Genomic DNA, 23,508 nt, shown 5'->3' on the forward strand with positions numbered 1-23,508 from the left:
CCGTGGATGTCCTCTGGGGGGCGCTGAGGTTCAGGTAGAGCGAGCAGGCGCTGTTGTGTAACGTAATGCTGTCGAGTCATGGTAGCGGTTGTTTAACTTGTGAACACATTACAAGGACAACCGCTTTGTAAGTATGACTACACACAGCTGGTGGTAGTAATGACAGACACATAGCTGTGAGTTATTGTGCTCTGGGTGTCATTACTGAAGGTCGTTTGAACTACAGTTAGAGACGATAAGCAAGCTAATAACAGCTCGGAGGACTCGCTCGTCTCCCTGGAGTAGCCTCGGTTACTAACAAGTGGACTGTGTACAGTGTTTGGACTTCACAGCTGCCTGCCTGGGAAAGGTAATGTTAAAAACTAACAACAACAGCCGGTTTTATCTCTAGACTCTCTGAAATGTAGTCTGATAGTTAGAAGTTTCCTTTTCTTGTAGCCACATTAGCTTCTTGTGCCACTGAGCTGGTGCGCTAACCTTTCACACTTTGTTTTCTCGTGTGTTTGCGCAGTTCTCTGCCTACAATATTTAGCGCAGTAACAGGTTTTACTACTATCGCATAAATCAGTGCCTAATGTAAAAGAGCCAAAGCAGTTCCTCTTTCTAGGTATACTATAAAACACCTCGTACAGGCGGGATGTCTTTGTTAGGATTTGCTGCTAGGATTTTAAAATGATTTCTCTCTCCTAGCTGCAGCCATGGTGTTTGTGCAGAGCTACTGTGAAGCAAATTCCTTCATCTCCATAACCTGGGTGGATGAAGGCATCGCCCCCTGCTTCTACTTCACACTGGTCCCCACCATCCTGCTCTCCCTCTCCTTCCTCCTTGGCACCATCCACTGCATATGCTACCAAAAGTATGGCACGCAAATGGAGCGCAAGTTCATTCCTCGCTCCTGCCTCTATGGTTTTCAGCAGGTCCTCCACGTCTTTCTGATCATCCAGTTTCTGGGTGGAATGATTTGGAGAGCCACGAATGCAGATGAACTTCCAGGGTATGTGGTGCTGTACGGCTGCTTTTCCATCCTGGGATGGGCCTGGGCTATGGCTCTACTCAGGGTGGAGAGGCGCAGGGTCCTGGTGTCGGATCGGACAAGAGGACACAGTGCCGTCCTGCTGCTGTTCTGGGCTGTAGCTTTCTGTGCTGAGAACCTGGCTTTTGTCTCCTGGTACAGTCCTCAGTGGTGGTGGGGCCTGGAGAACAAACCACAACAGGTGAACACTCACATAAGATATTTTTTTAACCATTGTGTTCCAGGAACCTAACAGAGAAGTGAAGACTATTTTCAAAATATGTGTGCTTACACTTGTGTTTCCCTTGCATTATGCAGTTTATCCCCATTCCTACCCATTTAGTTGATCTTAGATTGTAGGTAGAGTTCATTCCTGTATACAGCATTTTAACTGTTTAAACTTCAGTGTGTGTTTAAACCTTTATGAGCCAAAGGTTAAAGATAAGTCTGCCTTCGGAGCCACTCCACAGAGCAGTGTAATCTGACTCATGTATCAAGGTTCCGCCCAGTAAACAAAGCAAAACAAATTGGCAGTAAGCACGCTACAACCTTTTTTGCTAAGTCACTGCTTGTCTGACTTTCAGTTCCTAAACCCTGCACTCTTAACCAATCAAATCAGAAGACAGGATCTTGCTCCTCCCACATGGGGAGGAGTTGAGTTGAGTGAAAGTTTTTTGACTACATAACTGCAAGCATGACTTGTAGTTTTTCTCCTTTGCAAAGTTTTTTAATGTAGTTGTTGATTTTTCCTAAACTTAAAGTGCTTTTACTTGTACTTGCTTTGCAAAATGTTATTGTATTGCATCCTTCATCCCATAAAGTCAACATTATGAAAGTGCTATTTTAATAGTAAATTATGTTGTAATAGTACACTACCTAGATATATGGTAACTGTTCAATAAAACACTTAACAGTCTTCAGCATATTCACATTACTGTGTTATTAGCATTGTGTTACCACTGTGTTAAACGCTGTTTTGTATCCATGCTGATGTGTTTGTAAACATCTATGAAAACTTCAGGTGCAGTTGTTCCTGTGGATGATGCGCTACATTAGCACTGGGCTGCTCTTCTTCATCGGTCTCAAAGCTCCAGGGTTGCCAAGGAGACCTTACATGCTTCTGATAAATGAAGATGAGCGTGACGTAGAAAACGGTAGACAGGTAGTGACAGGGCACTTCCACTGTATATTAAAACACACGAGCAGCTTTGCTTATATACTCTATTAACGCTGTTTTAATGGTTTCATATCTTTCTCTGGGTCAGAGCCTGTTGGGAAGATCAGAGGAGAACCAGTCCACCTGGAAGGGATTTTGGAAGAAGGTCCGTCTGCTTGTTCCCTACATGTGGCCACAAGGCAACAAGTTTCTCCAGCTGCTGGTCCTCTTCTGTTTGGGGCTGCTGGGAGTGGAGAGGGCTATTAACGTCTTTGTACCCATTTACTACAAGAATATTGGTGAGTGATGTGCCTTCGTCATCATGCACCATAGACTCAAATGTTCAGTCACTCACACTGATGGCACTGCAGTGACATTGTTGCAGTCAGATTAAAATCTCATAATACTTTTTATTTATTCATTGATTTTTTTTTTCACCACAGCTTGAAAGCCTCATTTTGTCTCATTCTCCTTGATGTCTGTGTCCTTTTTTCAGTGAATGAACTGACTGATGGCAGCAGCTGGCACACTGTAGCCGTTACAGTGTGTATTTATGTCCTGCTTAAGTTCATGCAGGGTGGAGGAGCAGGTAGGACTTACTTCACGGATGCCCAGTGAACATTGTAGTACCACAGAGAGCTGCACAATGAGCATCAGCCTCACATGCCACACTAGCATTAAGGCTGCTTCATTATTCTGACCACCAACCTCTCTTCTTTTCAGGTTCCTCTGGATTTGTCAGTAACATGCGCTCTTTCTTCTGGATCCGCGTGCAGCAGTACACCAATCGACTGGTTCAAGTCAATCTGTTTGGCCACCTGCACTCCCTCTCTCTGCGCTGGCATCTGAGCCGCAAAACTGGTGAAGTACTGAGAAGTATTGATCGTGGCACAGCTTCCATTAATAGCTTGCTCAGGTAAGATGGCATCAAACAGGATCACAATAATTATTAACAATTAGTAATAACTCAAATAATGATTCTGTTAGGCAATGTTTTTATCCTTAAATGCTTCTCTCATGTTAGAATCTGAAGAAAAATTAAACTCAGGTATTGGTGTTTTTCCACAGCTACATAGTGTTCAGCATCTTTCCAACCATTGCTGATATTATCATCGCCATCATCTACTTCAGCGCTCTTTTCAATGCCTGGTTTGGCCTTATTGTCTTCATCTGCATGACCCTGTATCTCAGTAAGTTATGCATGTTGAACCTCAACTAGCTTCACTTTGACCCAGTTTAATAATGAAAAATAAACTTCAAGTGTGAAAAACATTTCTGTACTTCAGCATTGGCTAAGATAGATTTCAGATCCTCTTTGACTGTGTAGTAATTCCTTATTCAAATGTTTGCCAGCCTTGACGATCATCATCACTGAATGGAGAACCAAGTACAGACGAGAAATGAATCAGATGGATAACACTGCCAAGTCCAGGGCTGTGGACTCCTTGTTAAACTTTGAGACGGTAAATTAAATAAGTTTGTGGTTCATAAAGAAGTTTACTTTTCTTTTTATTATTCTTTCATCTTAAAATGCACTTTAAAATACAATTAGTTTTTTCTGGTTCCATAGGTAAAATACTACAATGCAGAGAACTATGAGGTCGGCCGGTTTGAGGGTGCAATCTTAAAATATCAGGTAAGTGCATTTATCAACCGGTTTTGGCACTCCACGGCTTGCCACGCCTTCCCCTGCTGTTTTTTTTCCTAAGCTGGTCTTTGTTTACTTTAACAGGAGTCAGAATAAACCTGCTCTCCTACAGTCTTTCTAGTTATTGCTACCTTTGAGATAGCTTTTAGCATTAAGATGCTGAGTGGAAGCAAATTTATGTCAGGTTTGATTTCAAAACAAAGACAAAATGAAATAACTGGATGTTGGAATTCAGTGTTTTCTGTGTGATTTTGCTGCTTTGATTTTCCTGGGACAATATTTAGACAATCCATAATATTCTGCTGCTGAGGACTACCTCTAAATTCTTGGACATCGTTGGGTGTTATGTCACTAAATCATGGCTCCAAAATAAGCAAAATCACTTGCTAAGAGACATTTAACCAACTATTATTGGGTTTGCATGTAGATATTTGTTCCTGTATTTCACCAAAACTAAAACTGAGACATTGATCACAGAGGTAGAGAAAAATGTTTAATTTAGTGGTCTCAGGAATGGAGTCATATATTTAATTGTTGCTTCCTTCTCCTGTTGTAGGAATCAGAGTATAAAACCCAGGCATCTCTGGCCTTACTCAATCAAACACAGAACGCCATCATTGGAGCAGGACTGCTGGCTGGTTCCTTGCTCTGTGCATACTTTGTCACAGAGGGAACGTTTCTGGTATTGACTTTGTAATAATGGTTTGCATTATGCCTCTCCACATTTCCAAAACTATGCAATTATGTTATTATTGTTGTTATTATATTATTATAAGTGTCATAAAAGCAACTCTAACCTCAGGTTGGAGATTATGTTCTCTTCGGTACCTACATCATCCAGCTGTACACCCCACTCAACTGGTTTGGGACATACTACAGGTAAAAGAAATATAGAGATTATGTATTGCTTTTACCAAAACTCTGTTTGACTCCTGTTCCTTTTGCCAACTGTTGGTTTCTCTCTTCTTTCCCTGCAGAATGATCCAGACTTCCTTTATTGACATGGAAAACATGTTCCAACTTTTCGAAGAAGATCAAGAGGTATGTTTATAGATGGGTAAATATTTGCAGCGGTGATATCAGTGGGGGTTTTTTATGTGTTTTGAGTTTTTTGTGGTCTTTATATGTTGCCTGATGCAGGTGAAGGATGAAGTAAATGCAGGAAGCCTTCTCTTTAAACTGGGGAAAGTGGAGTTTGAAAACGTTTACTTCAGCTACATAAACGGGTTGGTTTATTTTTGCGTTGATTTCTTTTATTAAACTTCAGTCTCAGTGTGTTCTTGCATGGCTCATTCTTAGATTTCTTTACTGCTTTGCAGCAAGGAGATTCTCAGGGATGTGTCCTTCACAGTTCTTCCAGGACAGACAGTTGCACTGGTGAGTCTGAGGCGAGATGTTTCCTGCTTCCCAGCATTACATTGAGCAGTTAAGGTGTTGCTAACATTACGGATTACTAACATACCTTCAGGTTGGGCCGTCGGGATCTGGGAAAAGCACAATCATTCGACTGCTTTTCCGTTTCTATGATGTTCAGGGAGGCTGCATTCGCATTGATGGCCAGGATATATCAAAGGTAAGAGGTTTGGCACCAGAGCTACTGTGTGAGAAATATTTGGAAATTTAAGACATTAACAAACAACCAGTAAAATTAATAATATAAGCAGAAGTCATAAAGTCTTGTCTTTAATATTACTGTAACTGCATGCTTATATATATACACACACACATACACGGAGTCTAAACTGCTTATTACTTTCTCATCATCTTTCCTCAGGTGAAACAAACATCTCTGCGATCTCATATCGGCGTGGTTCCCCAGGATACCGTGCTGTTCAACGACACCATCCGGGAGAACATTCGCTACGGTCGCACCACTGCTAATGACCAGGAGGTGGAGGAGGCTGCACTCGCTGCTGATATCCATGACAAAATCATGACCTTCCCTGATGGTAATGTGCACATTAATCCCTTGGTTTATTCAGCATTGTGACTTCAAAGATTTGTTTTCCATACTTTTACTAAAATCGTGGGTGTTTAAATTGAATCTAAGTTTATATCTTTTAAATGTATATTTCTGAAGTTAGCCATATTTTTAAAATGTTTTAAAGTGTAGTTAGTGATGATCACTATGTAACTGCAGTCTCTTCTATATTGCAAGAAGTTTTTTTTCAGCCTCTTCCCGTGTTTCTGTTGGGCAGGTTATGATACCCAGGTGGGGGAAAGAGGACTGAAGCTGAGTGGAGGAGAGAAGCAGAGGGTGGCTATCGCCAGAACTATCCTCAAAGCACCACAAATCATCCTGCTGGATGAGGTATGTGACTGAACTGTCATCTCAAGTGTAAACTCATTGCTGTTAGTTGCAGTTTTCTAATATTATCTCTCTGTAGGCCACATCTGCCCTGGACACACAGACAGAACGCAACATCCAGGCCTCTCTGGCCAAAGTCTGTGCCAATCGCACTACAGTGGTTGTAGCTCACAGGTAAATAAATTCATGTACTGTCAGGTTTTTTTAAGTGAATTTATCCATCTTCATTTATTTCACCGATGACTTGTGGGTCCGTTATTGCTCTGTAATAGGTTGTCCACCATCATCGCAGCAGACCAGATCCTGGTTGTCAATGAAGGGCGGATTGCTGAGGGTGGACGGTAAGTGTGCCTGATTGTTTTGAATGAAACTCCTGCCATAACGTATACAGTTGTGAAAAATAAAGCATTCATAGGAATCTGTGAAAAGTTTACAGAGGGTCATCATGAGCATTAATCTCATGATAATTTGGGGCTAGCCATCAACAAGCTTCTGGCATTATTCTGGCTTGATTTTTGCTCACTGTCTTCTTGGCAGAATTGGTCGATATCATTGAAACTGTTTAGTTTTGTTACAACTTTTAAGCATAGTCAGGGCTCTAGAGTGCGACCAATTTTTCAATGGTGCAACTAAATAAAATCCTGTCACACCGGTGCGACCAGCTGTTCCAGTAAAAAAAAAAAAAAAAAAAGTCCCGGCAACTCTGAAAGTCTCCGTGTTGACAACTGACAGACATCATGCCCCTATCGTGTGTCCCAATCAGAGATAGTCAGGAGCGGGACCTCTATGATTGACCGTGGTCCTGTAGTTGTCCCGTAGTCCTTTGTGTGTACGTTTGAAAGTGCAGGTGGAAGAGGGAGGTGAGTAGCTTGAATAAAGCGATATCAATTCATTAAATCCTGAATTTTTTAATAGAAAAACTTTTATAAGACTTTTAAATATAAATGTATTTTGCCAGAAACGCCAGAATCTCAGGTTAAAGCTCTCAAAACTATTTTAACAACCACCAAACAGCTGAAACAGTAAATGAGAGCAGCTAAACAGATTCCACACAAAGACGTAAACACAGAGCGGACCCGACGCATCAGAATCAGATTTCTCTTTCTCGGCTTTCTCACCCGACGGCACGTACACGGACATGCCGTTGGGGCTGACCGCTGACAGCTCACTGATTCTGATGCGTTGGCGGGTCTGCGCTTTGTGTTTACGTCTTTTTTGTGCTAGATTCTGAGCTGTGGGTTTTGTCTCTCTCCAACCAAAATTCACTGAATCAGCATGTTTTCAGCATTATTCATTCGCTTATTGCCCACCAGTCGACCATTGTTTGCAGCGTTTTGGTTTTTTTTACTTAAATGTCCTCGGCCAAGAAAGCCTAATTTCTGCTGTTCAATACTGAAGAAATGTAAATTTTTTAAAATTTGGCTAATTAAGGTTATCTGCCAGGAAAATCTCCTTCATGTTTTTCTGTGTTTTATTCTCAGTTACTTTGACACAAATGCATCTGCTGTGATGCTCACACCTCTGATGAAGTCTCACATATGATCAGAGTTATAATATTTCTGACTGTCTGAGGCAAAATTGACTCGAATTGAATCGGGACCTTGTGAATCGGGACCTCAGGTCGCAAATGCAACCAAATTTTTCAATGGTGCGACTAAATAAAAACCTTGGTCGCACCAGTGGGCGCACCTAACTTTTGTGCTGGTGCGCCTGGTGCAACCGTGGCAAAAAGTTAGTCTAGAGCCCTGATAGTCTATAAATTTTCAGTTGGGCTGAGGTCAGAACTTTGGAAAGGCCATTTCAAAAGCTTAATGTTTGCTTGCTTTATCCATTAAAAAAAACACCGATGTGTGCTTGGGATCATTGTTCTGCTGGAACATCAAATTGTGTCCTGTCTGTTCATTTAACGCAAAGTTGAATTTGGAGGTAGTCCATAAATTTGCTGCTGAGTGGATTAGAGGAAATTCAAATTAAATTCAAACGTGCACCCAATTGTTGTGATTTAAAGTCACTAAAAATTTATGCCGTCCATCATTCTACCCTGGAAAAAGAAAAGTTTTCCATGACCATGTAATTCATGCCCAAGGTACTGAGGTCATGTGGCTGCAAAACAAGCCCAAGTCATCACTGCTATGGTGCTGACAGTTGTTATGAGGTCTTTTGCCAATATTGTTTTTTGCAAAATGTGGTGCTGTGCATTATGGCCAAATATCTCCACTTTGTTTTCATCTGTCGATTGCGATTTTTTTCGTAATCACAATGTCATGAATTTTTAACATGAACTTTTAACATAAACATTTAACATGCTAACGGATGCCTGTAGAGTCTGAGATGCAGCTCTTTTTGTGGTTTCTCTAAGCATTGCACAGTCTTACGTTAGAGTGAATATACTGCGACGTCCACTCCTTGCATGAATGGGCAGCTGTTTTGAAGGTTTTCCACTGTAGAATTATGGTTTTCAAGTTGTTTGGAAATATCCCTATAAACACTGCTTGGCAGCAGCAGCTGCTTCTTTAAGATGATTGCTGATGTCCTTCCTCCGTGGCCTTGTGTTAGCACTCACCTGAATGCTACAGACCAGCAAACCAATAAACAAATAAATATCAATCTTTTCTCCATCCTAGACATGAGGAATTGCTACAAAAAGGAGGTTTGTATGCAGACATGTGGTTGAAGCAACAACAGGCTCAGGACTCAGATTCATCATCAGACACTGAAACCAAAGATCGCCAGTCTGAGAAACTACAGCCACCATCGACCTCCTCAGGACACCACGGGCACTGAATGTATTTGCTTTAAGAAAAATCTTTTTGTATTCTTTGTTATGGTTGTAAAAAGGCAATGTGTGATTTTAAATGTTTTGAACACTCAGCAAGGTGAAAGTGTTATTTATTGCTAGATTTTCTAAAGTGAATGTGCAATGACAGGTCAGGCTAAGGTGCCTAATGAAACTGAAGAGGTATTCACACCTTTTAGACTTTATCCAATAGTTGTGATTCCAGCTACGGTTTTGATGCCAGGAGTTAACAAAAGATCTAAAACTAAAAAGAATTGGCACAGGAGAAGAGACAGATGATACTATGTGCTCACAAACTAAACATAATGGGGACCTGCTGTGCTTTTTCTCTCATAGATGTACTGTTACATGTGCAGATGCTCATTTAAAGACCGCCAAAGATCCAAAAAGATCAGTTTATGTATAATTATTCCTGTGAGCCAGATGTTCAGGTTGCAGACTGCTTAAATTCACAATTTGAGACTTTTTTTTTTTTTCTTGTTGTGACTCTCTATGATGTCGAAGAGAGGGGAAATCCCTAATTATCTCAGTCACACAACTCTCACAGTAAGCACTGAAACCCCACCCACCTGCTCCACCTGCTGGGCAGAGGAAAGTTAGACTAAAGAGTTGGACTATTGGAGCTATTAGAGTCTTAGAATACAAATATGGAGGTGCAAGAAAAGCATAATGGGGTCCCCTTTGAATAAAATGTGGTGGTGGTGGTGGTGGGGGGGTTCCCGTCTTTCCTCCACCTCTCTACCAAGTTTCATGAAAAACCAGCTTATTCGTTTTTATTGTTAATGAGAAAGAAGCTATGGGGGTTGTATATTTCTGCTTCTGCTGTGGAGCAATAATATGACCTGAGACACATGAAAAGTGAAATCAGTCTTGACACTGTATCTTGGTGTGCTCAGACTGTTAATTCTGAATCCTGCTGAATACTATATGCTTAAGAATAGAATGGTGTTAATGTCATCAGGGATTTTGTTTTGTTATTTAAAGTTTTGTTAGCTGAATTTTGAGCTGTATGTATTTGTACATTCTTGGAGCAGGAGAGAGGAGCTGGTAGTGCATAAATATATATCTCCATGTTTATGGTAGTAAAATAATGGGCATTCATCATCATTTTCTGTGTGACACTGACAAAAATATATATTTTTTTCATTTTCTTTGATAATAGCATTGTTGTGTCAGGGTTTGTTGATTGTTTTTCATCATTCAGTTATCTTTAGACATACTGATTCATGCCTGAAGTTGTACAGTCCAGCCTTCCATTGGCAGAAAGACCACAGACATTTCTCACGGCAGAGGTTTCCACTCGGTATGTGGATGTAATGGGGCCAAGTTATCGATCTGCGCTTGTGCTCAGTTAGCAAGTCAAAATATCTGCATGAAAAAGAATGTCTAGAAATTAAACGTCCATAGATCTAAGTACAGCCATACAATTTTAAATAAGTTATTTGCTGTCTTATATCTACCTCACGAAAGGTGTTGTTCATAGTTACAGGTTTTGGAAATACTGTTATATCATGTAATCATGAGCAATAAATGGCATTATTTCCATCCTTTTTCTGTCTTTACATTAAAACAACATCCTGTCCAGTTTAGACTTTGAAGAAATGTTAATGTGACGGTATCTCACATCACTGATGCATTTAACAAACTATTATTTTACTTAGTCCATGGATGCAAAACTGCATCATAATGAGTTTACAATCTGAATTGTTATATCTATGATAAGTCGTGTAATACCACGTTAATTTATTGGTAATAGGGATGGTCTGGTGTTAATTAATTCTGTGCATGTTTCACTTATGGGATATTAAAGTGCCAAAACCTGAAGCCATCCAGCAGTAAAACTTTAGACCTGTTGTGTAATAGCAGCAAACTGTGTCTGTAAATTGGACTAAAATACTGTTTGTTTCAAGAAGATTTGCTGAGACAGGAGATGATCATTTCACAACTCGGACCTGGATACACTGAATTTATTTATAATAGTAAGACACCATACTGGAAACTGTGTCTGTGGTGGACATTGGTGAGTTTAGACCCTTTTCAGAGGTGCTCAAGCATCCCTAAATTTCATCTTAGCACCCCTAAAAATAACTTTACTAATAGCCGGAACAATAACGTATTTTTGTATTATTTTTCATTTTCCTCTAATGCTACATATTCAGGGAAACTATCTATTGGAGATGATGTTGTGCCAACAACTCTTTTATATGTAATTTCTTTGCTTATATTTGTAAAATGAATTATTATTATTATTATAATTATTAAGGGTTATATATAAAATAAAGAAATGACCTGCTTTGCAAGTATCTCCATGACTAAAGTTTGCACCTACATTATAATCAATCCAGTCTTTTATGGCTACTTAAAATACCTTGATAAACCTGTGATGTTGCATATGTTGCTATTTCAGCTGCCTTCGTGGCCAGATCTCTTCAAAAAGACGTAAATAATAATAAAAATGAATTTAAAAAGGTAAGAAAAAAGGTGAAAAGAACTGCTTATGTCAACCGCCAGCAGTAGAAGCCTGATACTCAGCTTGAATAATGCAATTGATATGGGTGGATAGGTGATATAGATAACTGAACCCTGCTTCAGTGTTACACCGACCTGTTGGATGACAGCACAAAGACTGAGAGAAGAGCCAGGCGAGAAAGAGAGACATCGGTGTGAAGATAGCAAAAAGAGAGAGGAAAAAGAAACCTGCAAGTGTGGATGTGTGGCCAATGTCAAGCCGTTTGTTATAATACCAAGGTAGTTTCTGTTTTGCAAGCATTCACTGATGATGATTTCACATAAGTAAGCAGTGTTACACTCATATCAAGTGTGGATTCTCCCCAGCCTGCTTTTATAGTAACCTATGTCACAAATACTTATTTGCCTTATTAACTGATAGTGTAAATGAAAAATAATGACGTGCATTTCATAGATGCTTTGTGTGCTTTTATAGCAGCACTCTTGAACTGGAATGCCTCTGTGTCTCTGTCGAGTCTTTACACTAAAATAAAGGTTTGTATGCATAAGCTTTAATGTAAAAAGGCAGCTTTCTTAGCCGTTTGTTCAGGTGATTGCAGTGGCAGTGTGATTTCTTTTTCCGAGTGTCTGCACTGAATAATGCTGCCTCAGTTGCTTGATGTTGTGTTTAAGACTGACTGTGTCCTTGTTTCTGCTCGTATGTCCTTGGCTGCAAATTGTTCTTTAACTAACAGTATTGAGCCTTTGTCTCAGGTTTGATACCTCAAGGGTCCACCTTAAAACAGGTGCACTAATTGAAAGTAATGTATTAACTATTCTTGCTTTTTAATGTATGAATTGCAGTGCACTGCAATGGCAAAGGTGTGAAGCTAAATTTGCTCCAGGCAGTGGAGAAGAAGAAACTACTGATCCTAATTAAGATGAAAATGATACTGGACCTGATTTAAAAGCTAGCGGTCCGTGTACAATTTCTAATACATTGTTTTTAAGACAAACTAATTTGATTTAAAAGGGTTTTGTTTTTGTTTTTTTATTTGGTGTGTCTGTGTGTGTTCACACTCCGTGCCAGCTGGTAGCGTTACTCCACGGTTTCGCCAGGAAAATTTGACAAGAAGAAGAAGAACTGGGAGGACTCCGAACACCGGCTTCATCAGTGTAACACACAGCTGGTGGTAGTAATGACAGACACATAGCTGTGAGTTATTGTGCTCTGGGTGTCATTCCTAAATGTCGTTTGAACTACAGTTAGAGACGATAAGCAAGCTAATAACAGCTCGGAGGACTCGCTCGTCTCCCTGGAGTAGCCTCGGTTACTAACAAGTGGACTGTGTACAGTGTTTGGACTTCACAGCTGCCTGCCTGGGAAAGGTAATGTTAAAAACTAACAACAACAGCCGGTTTCATCTCTAGACCCTCTGAAATGTAGTCTGATAGTTATAAGTTTATAAGGTAATAATTATAATTGCTTACACTATTTGTTCTTTATCTGCCTACAGTATTTATCACACATTTTAGCTGTATGTCGGTATTTATTTACTACTATCGCATAAATCAGTGCCTAATGTAAAAGAGCCAAAGCAGTTCCTCTTTCTAGGTATACTATAAAACACCTCGTACAGGCGGGATGTCTTTGTTAGGATTTGCTGCTAGGATTTTAAAATGATTTCTCTCTCCTAGCTGCAGCCATGGTGTTTGTGCAGAGCTACTGTGAAGCAAATTCCTCCATCTCCATAACCTGGGTGGATGAAGGCATCGCCCCCTGCTTCTACTTCACACTGGTCCCCACCATCCTGCTCTCCCTCTCCTTCCTCCTTGGCACCATCCACTGCATATGCTACCAAAAGTATGGCACGCAAATGGAGCGCAAGTTCATTCCTCGCTCCTGCCTCTATGGTTTTCAGCAGATCCTCCACGTCTTTCTGATCATCCAGTTTCTGGGTGGAATGATTTGGAGAGCCACTAATGCAGATGAGCTTCCAGGGTATGTGGTGCTGTACGGCTGCTTTTCCATCCTGGGATGGGCCTGGGCTATGGCTCTACTCAGGGTGGAGAGGCGCAGGGTCCTGGTGTCGGATTGGACAAGAGGACACAGTGCCGTCCTGCTGCTGTTCTGGGCTGTAGCTTTCTGTGCTGAGAACCTGGCTTTTGTGTCCTGGTACAGTCCTCAGTGGTGGTGGGGCCTGGAGAACAAACCACAACAGGTGAACACTCACATAAGATATTTTTTTAACATTGTGTTCCAGGAACCTAACAAAGAAGTGAAGACTACTTTCAAAATATTCATGCTGATACTTGCATTTACCTTGCATTATGCAGTTTATCTCCATTCCTATCTGTTTAGGGTTAACAGTACAGTGATTTAATACTATTTAGTAGAAAACAAATAATGTATTTATAAATATACGATGATTACTGTGTAATTGCAAAGTACATTCTTATGAATTTAGAATGAATCCCTTCAAATCTCCATTTCTATTTATTTAGCGTTAAGATAAGTTGATCAGAGTGTGTTTGCAGCATATTAATAAAGCTCTTCGGTGTGTGATTAAATAGTCTTTATGAGCCAAAGGTTAGTTATATATTAAAAATGAGTCTGCTTTTAGCGCCACTCCTCAGAGTAGTACAGTCAGGCTCATGTATCAAGTGTCTGCTCAGCAAACAAAAGAAAACAAAGTGCCATGGAAGATAAGCATGCCTGAGCCTTTTCTGCTGAGTCACTGCTCAGTTGACTTTCAGATCCTAAGCCAAATGCAAAATGTTATTGTATTGCATCCTTCATCCCATAAAGTCAACATTATGAAAGTGCTATTTTAATAGTAAATGATATTATAATAGTAAACTACCTAGATGTGTGGTAACTGTTCAATAAAACACTTAACAGTCTTCAGCATATTCACATTACTGTGTTATTGTGTGGATGCTTTAAGCATCCGCACTATTGAGTTCCTTCTTGGTGTTTCCGTACACTTTTCGCCGTGGATCTACTTCCACAATTTTCAGCCGATTTTCACCGTTCAAATTTTAAACTATTCTGCTATTTCTGCTAATAACGGCTATGTCTTTTGGTATTTTTCACTATTATACTTTTTAAAATATTAAGCTTTTTTCCTTTAATTTGAAATGAATGGGAAACTTTGCAATTCTGCTAAAATTAGCTTGTTTTTGAAACTTAACTACTTCCTCATATTTTCACGTAGAACAACCATTCAAACTTTAAAATGTTCTCAAATTATTGGGCTATTCAGGTATAAATCAGCTTTTTCAAATCTTTTACTGTTTTACTTTTATGCTTCTTAAAGTTTTGAGTTGCAAAATTGTGATTTCTCACAAAATACATGCGTTGTTATTGTTGCCACTGAAGGTTTCGCAGTCTTCTCTTCATGTCCGAACAACTTCTTGCTACTTGCTCAAATTTCACTCAACTTCCACAAATTATACATCAAAACGTAGGTGTTTTTGCTGGCTTTCTGAAAATGTCACTATCATTGTTGTGGAATTTATAGAATTTTGGCAAATCTCCTCAGACCAACAGAAAGTCGGAAAACTCTCCATAGAAAGTCAATGGAGAGTTTGTTCAAAATCACCGCTTGATTTCTGTAATGAGAGGCATTTTCAAATTGTCATATCTCCTTAATCTCCTTTGTGCTAAACCAGAGTATTTGTGCTGAAACACAGTATTTCTGCCAAATGATACTATTTCTGTCAAATGATAGTATTTGTGCTAAACCATAGTATTAATTTAAAATGACAATATTCATAGTTCATCACAGTGTCTCTGGTAAATCACAGTATTTCTGCTATGTTGTACTATTTTTCTAAATCATAGTGTTTCCGTAATGTTTAAGTATTTTTGGCTAAATATATTCTTTCTGTTATCTTATACTATTTTTCCTAAATTCTTGTATTTTTGAGAAGTTATCATGTTTCTGGTAAGTTACAATATTTCTGCTAAGTTCTGCTATGCTATTGTATTTCTGCCAAGTATTATGTTTCCTCTAAGATGTTGCAGTTCTGCTAAGTTATTCCATTTTAGCAAAGTTCCTTTGCTTCTGCAAAGTTTTTACAATTTCTGCAACTTTTCAGCTAGTTTTTGCATACAGCTTCAGCTTTAAAGCATCCACACTGCATTTTCGCAGGAAATGCAAATTTTTCTAGTTAGCATTGTGTTACCATTGTGTTAAACGCTGTTTTGTATCCATGCTGATGTGTGTGTAAACATCTATGAAAACTTCAGGTGCAGTTGTTCCTGTGGATGATGCGCTACATTAGCACTGGGCTGCTCTTCTTCATCGGTCTCAAAGCTCCAGGGTTGCCAAGGAGACCTTACATGCTACTAATAAATGAAGATGAGCGTGACGTAGAAAACAGTAGACAGGTAGTGACAGGGCACTTGCAGCACTTCCACTGTATATTGAAACACATCAGCAACTATGCTTTTATACTCTATTAACGCTGTTTTAATGGTTTCATATCTTTCTCTGGGTCAGAGCCTGTTGGGAAGATCAGAGGAGAACCAGTCCACCTGGAAGGGATTTTGGAAAAAGGTCCGTCTGCTTGTTCCCTACATGTGGCCACAAGGCAACAAGTTTCTCCAGCTGCTGGTCCTCTTCTGTTTGGGGCTGCTGGGAGTGGAGAGGGCTGTTAATATCTTTGTACCTATTTACTCCAAGTATATTGGTGAGTGATGTGTCTTCATCATCATGCACTATAGACTCAAATGTTCAGTCACTCACACTGATGGTACTGCAGTGACATTGTTGCAGTCAAATTAAAATCTCATAATGCTTTTTATTTATTCATTGAATCTTTTCACCACAGCTTGAAAGCCTCATTTTGTCTCATCTGTTTTCAGTGGATGAACTGACTGATGGCAGCAGCTGGCACACTTTAGCTGTTACAGTGTGTATTTATGTCCTGCTCAAGCTCATGCAGGGTGGAGGAGCAGGTAGGACCTCATGGATGCCCAGTGTAGACAGTGAACATTGTAGAGAGCTGCACAATGAATTTCTGCCTCACATGTCACATCAAGTAGAGTTAAGGTTAAAAAATTCAAGGAATTACAAGTAACCCAGCAGAGCGAAGTGCTCCACTTTTGTACTGATACTGTACTGTGAGGACTTAAAGATAAGATCAAATGAGGCCTGATAATTCAAGACCTTGTTTTTAAGGAAAAGGGTTTTAAATCTAATTCCTGATTTAACAGAGAGCCAGTTAAGAGAAGCTATTATGGTAGAAATCTGCTCTCTCTTTCTAGTTCCTGTCACTTGTCTTGCTGCAGCATTTTGGATCAACTGAAGGCTTTTCAGGGAGTTTTAAGAACAACCAGCCTAGAAGTAATAAATGCACAAACTAGTTTTTCAGCATCACTCTGAGACAGGTTGTGTCTAAGGTTAGAGATGTTGTGCAAATGCAATGGAGCAGTTCTACATATTTGCTGAATATGTGCATTGAGGGAAGTATCCTGGACAAAAATGATTCCAAGATTCCTCACAGTGGTTAGACACCATAAAGTTTTTTAAGGCAGAGTATGATAACGCCAGTTTTATCTGAATTTACAAACAGAAAAAATTGTCTTTTAGAAATTCCTTTAGCATAACTAATTTGTGTGTCATCAGGCTTCATGGATAGATAAATCCAGGTGTTATCTGCATAGCAGTGAAAATGTATGCTATGTCTTCTAATAATATAGCCTAAGGGAAGCAAGTATAATGTAAACAGATTCGGTCGTAGCAAATAACCCTGTGGAACGCCATAATTAACCTTGGTTTGTGAAGAAGACTTCCCATTAACGTGAACAAACTGTACTCTGTTAGGCAGATATGATTCAAATCACTGCAGTACAATGCCGTCATCTTCTCTTCTTCTCAGGTTCCTCTGGATTTCTGAGTAACGTACGCACTTTCGTCTGGATCCGCGTGCAGCAGTACACCAATCGACTGGTTCAAGTCAATCTGTTTGGCCACCTGCACTCCCTCTCTCTGCGCTGGCATCTGAGCCGCAAAACTGGTGAAGTACTGAGAAGTATCAACCGTGGCACATCTTCCGTTAACAACTTGGTCAGGTGAGATAGTAACGGTCAGGATCATAACAATTATAAACAAATGAGTAACTCATAAACGAACCTGCTGACAAAATATACCAACCAACAAGGTTTACAACATAAATGCCCAAAACATTTATGCCCAACATAAATGTTTTTTTTTTTATCCATAAATGCTTCTCTCGTGTTAGAATCTGAAGAAAAATTAAACTCAGGTATTGGTGTTTTTCCACAGCTACATAGTGTTCAGCATCTTTCCAACCATTGCTGATATTATCATCGCCATCATCTACTTCATCACTTATTTCAATGCCTGGCTTGGCCTTATTATCTTCATCTGCATGACCTTCTACCTCAGTAAGTTATGCCTGTTGAACCTTTTGAACCTCAACTAGCTTTGCTTTGACCCAGTTTAATAATGAAAACCTTCAAGTGTGCTAATCTTCTGTGTAGTTCCGCATGGCCTGAGATAGATTTTTCAGATCCTCTTTGACTGTGTAGTAATTTCACATTAATGTGTTTGCCAGCTATGACTATCATCATCACTGAATGGAGAACCAAGTACAGACGAGAAATGAATCGGATGGATAACGCTGCCAAGGCCAAGGCTGTGGACTCCTTGTTAAACTTTGAGACGGTACATTAAATAAGTTTGTGGTTCACAAAGTTTTGTTGTTGTTGTTTTTTTATTCTTTCATCCTAAAATGCACCTAAATTACAGTTTGTCACTGTTTGTGCTTTTTATTCCTGTTGAAAAGGTAAAGTACTACAATGCAGAGAACTATGAGGTCGGCCGGTTTGAGGGTGCAATCTTAAATTATCAGGTAAGTCAGGTCAGGCAGATAAAGCATTACAAGGCTTGCCACGCCTTCCCCTGCTGTTCTTTCTTCAGCTGTATCACTAGAAAATGTCTTTGTTTACTCTAACAGGAGTCAGAGCAAACCTGCTCTGCTACAGTCTTTCTAGTTATTGCTACCTTTCAAATAGCTTTTAGTATTAAGATGTTGAGTGGAAGCAAATGTAGTAGGTTGCCTCACACCAGGTGGCCAACCCAGAAAATATGAGTATTTATGTCAGGTTTGATTTCAAAACAAAGACAAAATGAAATAACTGGATGTTGGAATTCAGTGTTTTTTGTGTGATTTTACTGCTTTGATTTTCCTGGGACAATATTTGGACAATCCATAATATTCTGCTGCTGTTTCGCCAGTAGAGCAAACCTGTTAGCTCACTGGGAAATTCTGGGCCCATAAAGCTCAATGTACATAGACAACAGCCTGTATGTGTGTGCATGTCTACACAAAAGCAGATAAACATGGACTTTCCTTTTGTCATATTCATAAAGCTGTGCATACACATGGTCCTTTCTTTATGGATCCCAGTCATTGTGAGATTGTATGCATGTGCAAAAGCCTGATATCCATACCTGTCTCTTACCACAATTTATATGCAGTTTAATCCTTTGCATGTAACGTGCTGGCATCAGGGGTCCTTGAACATACTGATAAAAATCAGAAAAGCAGCAGCATAATTTCACCAAAAACAAAACTTACACTTGTTGTCTGATCTGGACAAAAGTGTTTTATTTAGTGGTCTCAGTTCTGGAGTTGTGTACTTAATGGTTCTTGGCTTTTGTTAGCATCAGAGAATAAGACATTTTTGCAAAGATACCAGTAGCTGTATATTGGAAGTCTATATTTTGAAGTCTTGACTCATGTTTCTGATTGTTTGTAGGCTTCAGAGTGGAGGGCGCAGGCATCTCTGGCCTTGCTCAATCAAACCCAGAATGTCGTCATTGGATTAGGACTGCTAGCAGGCTCCTTGCTCTGTGCATACTTTGTCACAGAGGGCAAGTTTCAGGTATTGACTTTGTAATAATGGCACACACTATGCTTGTCCACATTTGGTTGGTAGACACTGATAATGAACATGCCCAAACTTTCAAATACTAGGATCATCATCTGTGCAAGTAAATCCTTAGTATATCGCTAATATGGTTATCTCAGACAGCCCCATCCACTCATTTGGGAGGGGCAGCCGATTAAAAGAAAGTTGTTTTAAAAGGCGGGGCAGAGAGCTGATTTGCTTATTTCAGAAAGTGGATGAACTTTATGTTTAATAGATACTCAGAACATTAAGAAATACAATGCTAGTTGGAATTGTCCAATTCAGTTTGACCATAAAAACAACTCTAACCTCAGGTTGGAGATTATGTTCTCTTCGGTACCTACATCATCCAAATGTACATTCCACTCAACTGGTTTGGAACATACTACAGGTAAGAAAATACAGATAAGTCATTAGATTATAAATAGTTTGCTGTTTTAAAGATATTGCTTTTTTATGTATTTTTAAGGAGGATAACACATTATATACTGTAAGCTATTTAACCACACTCTGTTTGACTCCTTTTGCCAACTGTTGGTTTCTCTCTTCTTTCCCTGCAGAATGATCCAGACTTCCTTTATTGACATGGAAAACATGTTCCAACTTTTCGAAGAAGATCAAGAGGTATGTTTATAGATGGGTAAATATTTGCAGCGGTGATATCAGTGGGGGTTTTTTATGTGTTTTGAGTTTTTTGTGGTCTTTATATGTTGCCTGATGCAGGTGAAGGATGAAGTAAATGCAGGAAGCCTTCTCTTTAAACTGGGGAAAGTGGAGTTTGAAAACGTTTACTTCAGCTACATAAACGGGTTGGTTTATTTTTGCGTTGATTTCTTTTATTAAAACTTCAGTCTCAGTGTGTTCTTGCATGGCTCATTCTTAGATTTCTTTACTGCTTTGCAGCATGGAGATTCTCAGGGATGTGTCCTTCACAGTTCTTCCAGGACAGACAGTTGCACTGGTGAGTCTGAGGCGAGATGTTTCCTGCTTCCCAGCATTACATTGAGCAGTTAAGGTGTTGCTAACATTACGGATTACTAACATACCTTCAGGTTGGGCCGTCGGGATCTGGGAAAAGCACAATCATTCGACTGCTTTTCCGTTTCTATGATGTTCAGGGAGGCTGCATTCGCATTGATGGCCAGGATATATCAAAGGTAAGAGGTTTGGCACCAGAGCTACTGTGTGAGAAATATTTGGAAATTCAAGACATTAACAAACAACCAGTAAAATTAATAATATAAGCAGAAGTCATAAAGTCTTGTCTTTAATATTACTGTAACTGCATGCTTATATATATATATATACACACACACATACACGGAGTCTAAACTGCTTATTACTTTCTCATCATCTTTCCTCAGGTGAAACAAACATCTCTGCGATCTCATATCGGCGTGGTTCCCCAGGATACCGTGCTGTTCAACGACACCATCCGGGAGAACATTCGCTACGGTCGCACCACTGCTAATGACCAGGAGGTGGAGGAGGCTGCACTCGCTGCTGATATCCATGACAAAATCATGACCTTCCCTGATGGTAATGTGCACATTAATCCCTTGGTTTATTCAGCATTGTGACTTCAAAGATTTGTTTCATACTGTTGAAAACATTGTGGGTGTTTCTATGTATCTATGTTTATACCATTTACATGCAGACTCCGGGCCTACTTGTGGTTCTTATAGTATTTAAAATTAGAATGGGAGGCGGAGCCTTTAACTTTCAGGCCCCTCTTATGCTTCTTCTTTACTCACCTCTTTTAACAGTGTGTCTTTTGTTCTGTCTCCCTCTCCTCACCCCCAACTGATTGCAGCCAATCCTGCCAGAAGTTTCTTACTTTTGAAAAGAATATTTTCTTCCCCCTGTCGCTAAGTCCATGCTTGTAGGGGATTTGATGTTATTGTTGGGGTTTTCGCTCTGTTATTGTTTGGTCTTTAGCTTACAATATAAAGTGCCTTTGAGGTGACTGTTGTATTTTAATACTTTGCAAGAAGTTTTTTCAGCCTCTTCCTGTGTTTTTGTCAGGCAGGTTATGATACCCAGGTGGGGGAAAGAGGACTGAAGCTGAGTGGAGGAGAGAAGCAGAGGGTGGCTATCGCCAGAACTATCCTCAAAGCACCACAAATCATCCTGCTGGATGAGGTATGTGACTGAACTGTCATCTCAAGTGTAAACTCATTGCTGTTAGTTGCAGTTTTCTAATATTATCTCTCTGTAGGCCACATCTGCCCTGGACACACAGACAGAACGCAACATCCAGGCCTCTCTGGCCAAAGTCTGTGCCAATCGCACTACAGTGGTTGTAGCTCACAGGTAAATAAATTCATGTACTGTCAGGTTTTTTTAAGTGAATTTATCCATCTTCATTTATTTCACCGATGACTTGTGGGTCCGTTATTGCTCTGTAATAGGTTGTCCACCATCATCGCAGCAGACCAGATCCTGGTTGTCAATGAAGGGCGGATTGCTGAGCGTGGACGGTAAGTGTGCCTGATTGTTTTGAATGAAACTCCTGTAAACAACATCCAGTAACATACAATCTTTCTCATGGTGGACTTAATTTCCTGTGGAAACAGTAAAGGCGTACTTAGTTTTTCACAGGACTTACAATGAGTACTGAGTAATCTTTGTGTTTCGCATTAGCACATCTCTGTGTTCACTGAACAGTTAGTAAATAACAACATTTTCTCCATCCCAGACATGAGGAATTGCTACAAAAAGGAGGTTTATATGCAAACATGTGGATGAAGCAACAACAGGCTCAGGACTCAGATTCATCATCAGACACCGAAACCAAAGATCGCAAGTCTGAGAAACTGCAGCCACCATCGACGTCCTCAGGACACCACGGGCACTGAATGTATTTGCTTTAAGAAAAAAAACTGTTAGCACTTTTATTCTTTGTTGTGATTGTGAAAAGGTTATGTTTGATTTAAGCATTCAGCAAGGTGGAAGTAATATTTTTGATAGATTTTACAAAGTGAGGGACAAATGATTTGACATTTTAAAAACCAAACTGCTAAACAGGAGTGGAGCTTGAATCATGCCTAGCTTTGAGGTTGTTTTCTATTTCGTTTTTGTTTTGTTTTTTTAGTATAATCCTCCTAACCCTACAAATCACCTCCAATTATTTGACATTCCTCATATTTATTTTTATACTTACCTTCATTTATTTTACTTTATTTTACTTTACTTCGTATTTTCTTTTTTCTTTTTCACAGTTTTAAAAGAGGACCTATTGCGCTTTTTCTTTCATAGATATACTATTTGTGGATGCTCATGTAAAGACAGCCAGAGATTAACGTATACAGGAGACCAAAAGCACAGGCTTCAGACTGCTCAGCTCAGTTTGAGACTTTTTGTTCTATTCATGGCTCTATGATGCCAGTTTCATGAAAATCACCTTACTAATTTTTATTTATTTTTAATGAAAAACTGCAGTGATCATATAGTTCTGCCTCGACTCTGGAGCAATAATATGACCTGAGGCATATGAAAGGGAACTCAGCCTTGACACTACATCTTAGTGCACTGAGATACTAATGGAACCTTGTGAATGATTTGTGGATAAGAATAGATTACATGCATGCCATCAGGGATTTAGTTTTTTTTTGTTATTTTAAGTTTTTGTTTGCTGAATTTGTGTTCTTTAAAGTGACACTAGTCTTTTAGAAAAGCGTATTTGCACATTGAGGCTTTAGGTCATCAGCTAGGCAGAAGATAAAGCAGGATAGAAGAGCTGGTAATGCATTGATGTACATCTCCATTTATTAAGGAAATAAAACAACGGGCACTTATCATCAGTGTTTCCTGTGACACTGATTAAAAATAAATATTTTATTTTCTTTAATGATGACATAGCAATAGCATTATTTATATGTGCCTGTGCTGAATTAACAAGTGAAAATATCTGAATTAAGATGTCTTAAAATCAAATGTCTATGCAGTAACAGATGTTTAATTATTAAGTAAGAACAGCCATACACTTCTAAGTAAGTTAATGTGCTGTCTTGTATCTACCTCACGAAGTATGTTGTTCATAGTTATAGTTTTGTGGAACTATTTCATATTCATATTACATTTCATTGTGTACACATGAGCAATAAATGATATGTTTTCCACTTTTTTGGTTTTTTAATTAAAACAATTTCCTGTCCATTTTAGATTTTTTTTTTAATATTAAGGTGGTAG

At 39.4% G+C, this 23,508-nt stretch overlaps 2 protein-coding genes across 3 annotated transcripts; both read left to right on the plus strand.

The window, feature by feature from the left end:
• Position 1: 1 nt before the first annotated feature.
• LOC309699826 (ATP-binding cassette sub-family B member 6-like) lies at positions 2 to 11,180 on the plus strand. The gene is made up of 20 exons (XM_082523013.1): positions 2 to 349; positions 691 to 1,214; positions 2,034 to 2,174; positions 2,278 to 2,467; positions 2,665 to 2,757; positions 2,892 to 3,084; positions 3,237 to 3,358; positions 3,522 to 3,631; positions 3,739 to 3,804; positions 4,373 to 4,498; positions 4,619 to 4,695; positions 4,794 to 4,857; positions 4,957 to 5,042; positions 5,136 to 5,193; positions 5,285 to 5,389; positions 5,591 to 5,765; positions 6,015 to 6,127; positions 6,204 to 6,298; positions 6,397 to 6,465; positions 8,749 to 11,180. The coding sequence occupies exons 2-20, from the start codon at positions 699 to 701 to the stop codon at positions 8,906 to 8,908; spliced, it is 2,559 nt and encodes an 852-aa protein (XP_082379139.1). The 5' UTR covers positions 2 to 349; positions 691 to 698; the 3' UTR covers positions 8,909 to 11,180.
• A 1,178-nt stretch (positions 11,181 to 12,358) lies between these two features.
• Positions 12,359 to 23,489, plus strand: LOC309700072 (ATP-binding cassette sub-family B member 6-like). Of its 2 annotated transcripts, XM_082523442.1 has the most exons (20): positions 12,425 to 12,758; positions 13,068 to 13,591; positions 15,625 to 15,765; positions 15,878 to 16,067; positions 16,243 to 16,335; positions 17,259 to 17,451; positions 17,666 to 17,787; positions 17,958 to 18,067; positions 18,189 to 18,254; positions 19,165 to 19,290; positions 19,632 to 19,708; positions 19,878 to 19,941; positions 20,041 to 20,126; positions 20,221 to 20,278; positions 20,370 to 20,474; positions 20,682 to 20,856; positions 21,347 to 21,459; positions 21,536 to 21,630; positions 21,729 to 21,797; positions 22,016 to 23,489. In XM_082523442.1, exons 2-20 carry the CDS (start codon positions 13,076 to 13,078, stop codon positions 22,173 to 22,175), a joined length of 2,559 nt encoding a protein of 852 aa, XP_082379568.1. In that variant the 5' UTR covers positions 12,425 to 12,758; positions 13,068 to 13,075; the 3' UTR covers positions 22,176 to 23,489. The 2 variants fall into 2 exon arrangements, with proteins under 2 accessions (XP_082379569.1, XP_082379568.1); XM_082523443.1 differs by lacking the exons at positions 21,536 to 21,630; positions 21,729 to 21,797; positions 22,016 to 23,489 and having other exon boundaries at positions 12,359 to 12,758; positions 21,343 to 21,454.
• Positions 23,490 to 23,508: the final 19 nt, after the last annotated feature.

This window comes from Aulonocara stuartgranti (assembly GCF_965226115.1).
Source record: "Aulonocara stuartgranti genome assembly, chromosome: 23".
NCBI classification, from domain to species: Eukaryota; Metazoa; Chordata; class Actinopteri; order Cichliformes; family Cichlidae; genus Aulonocara; species Aulonocara stuartgranti.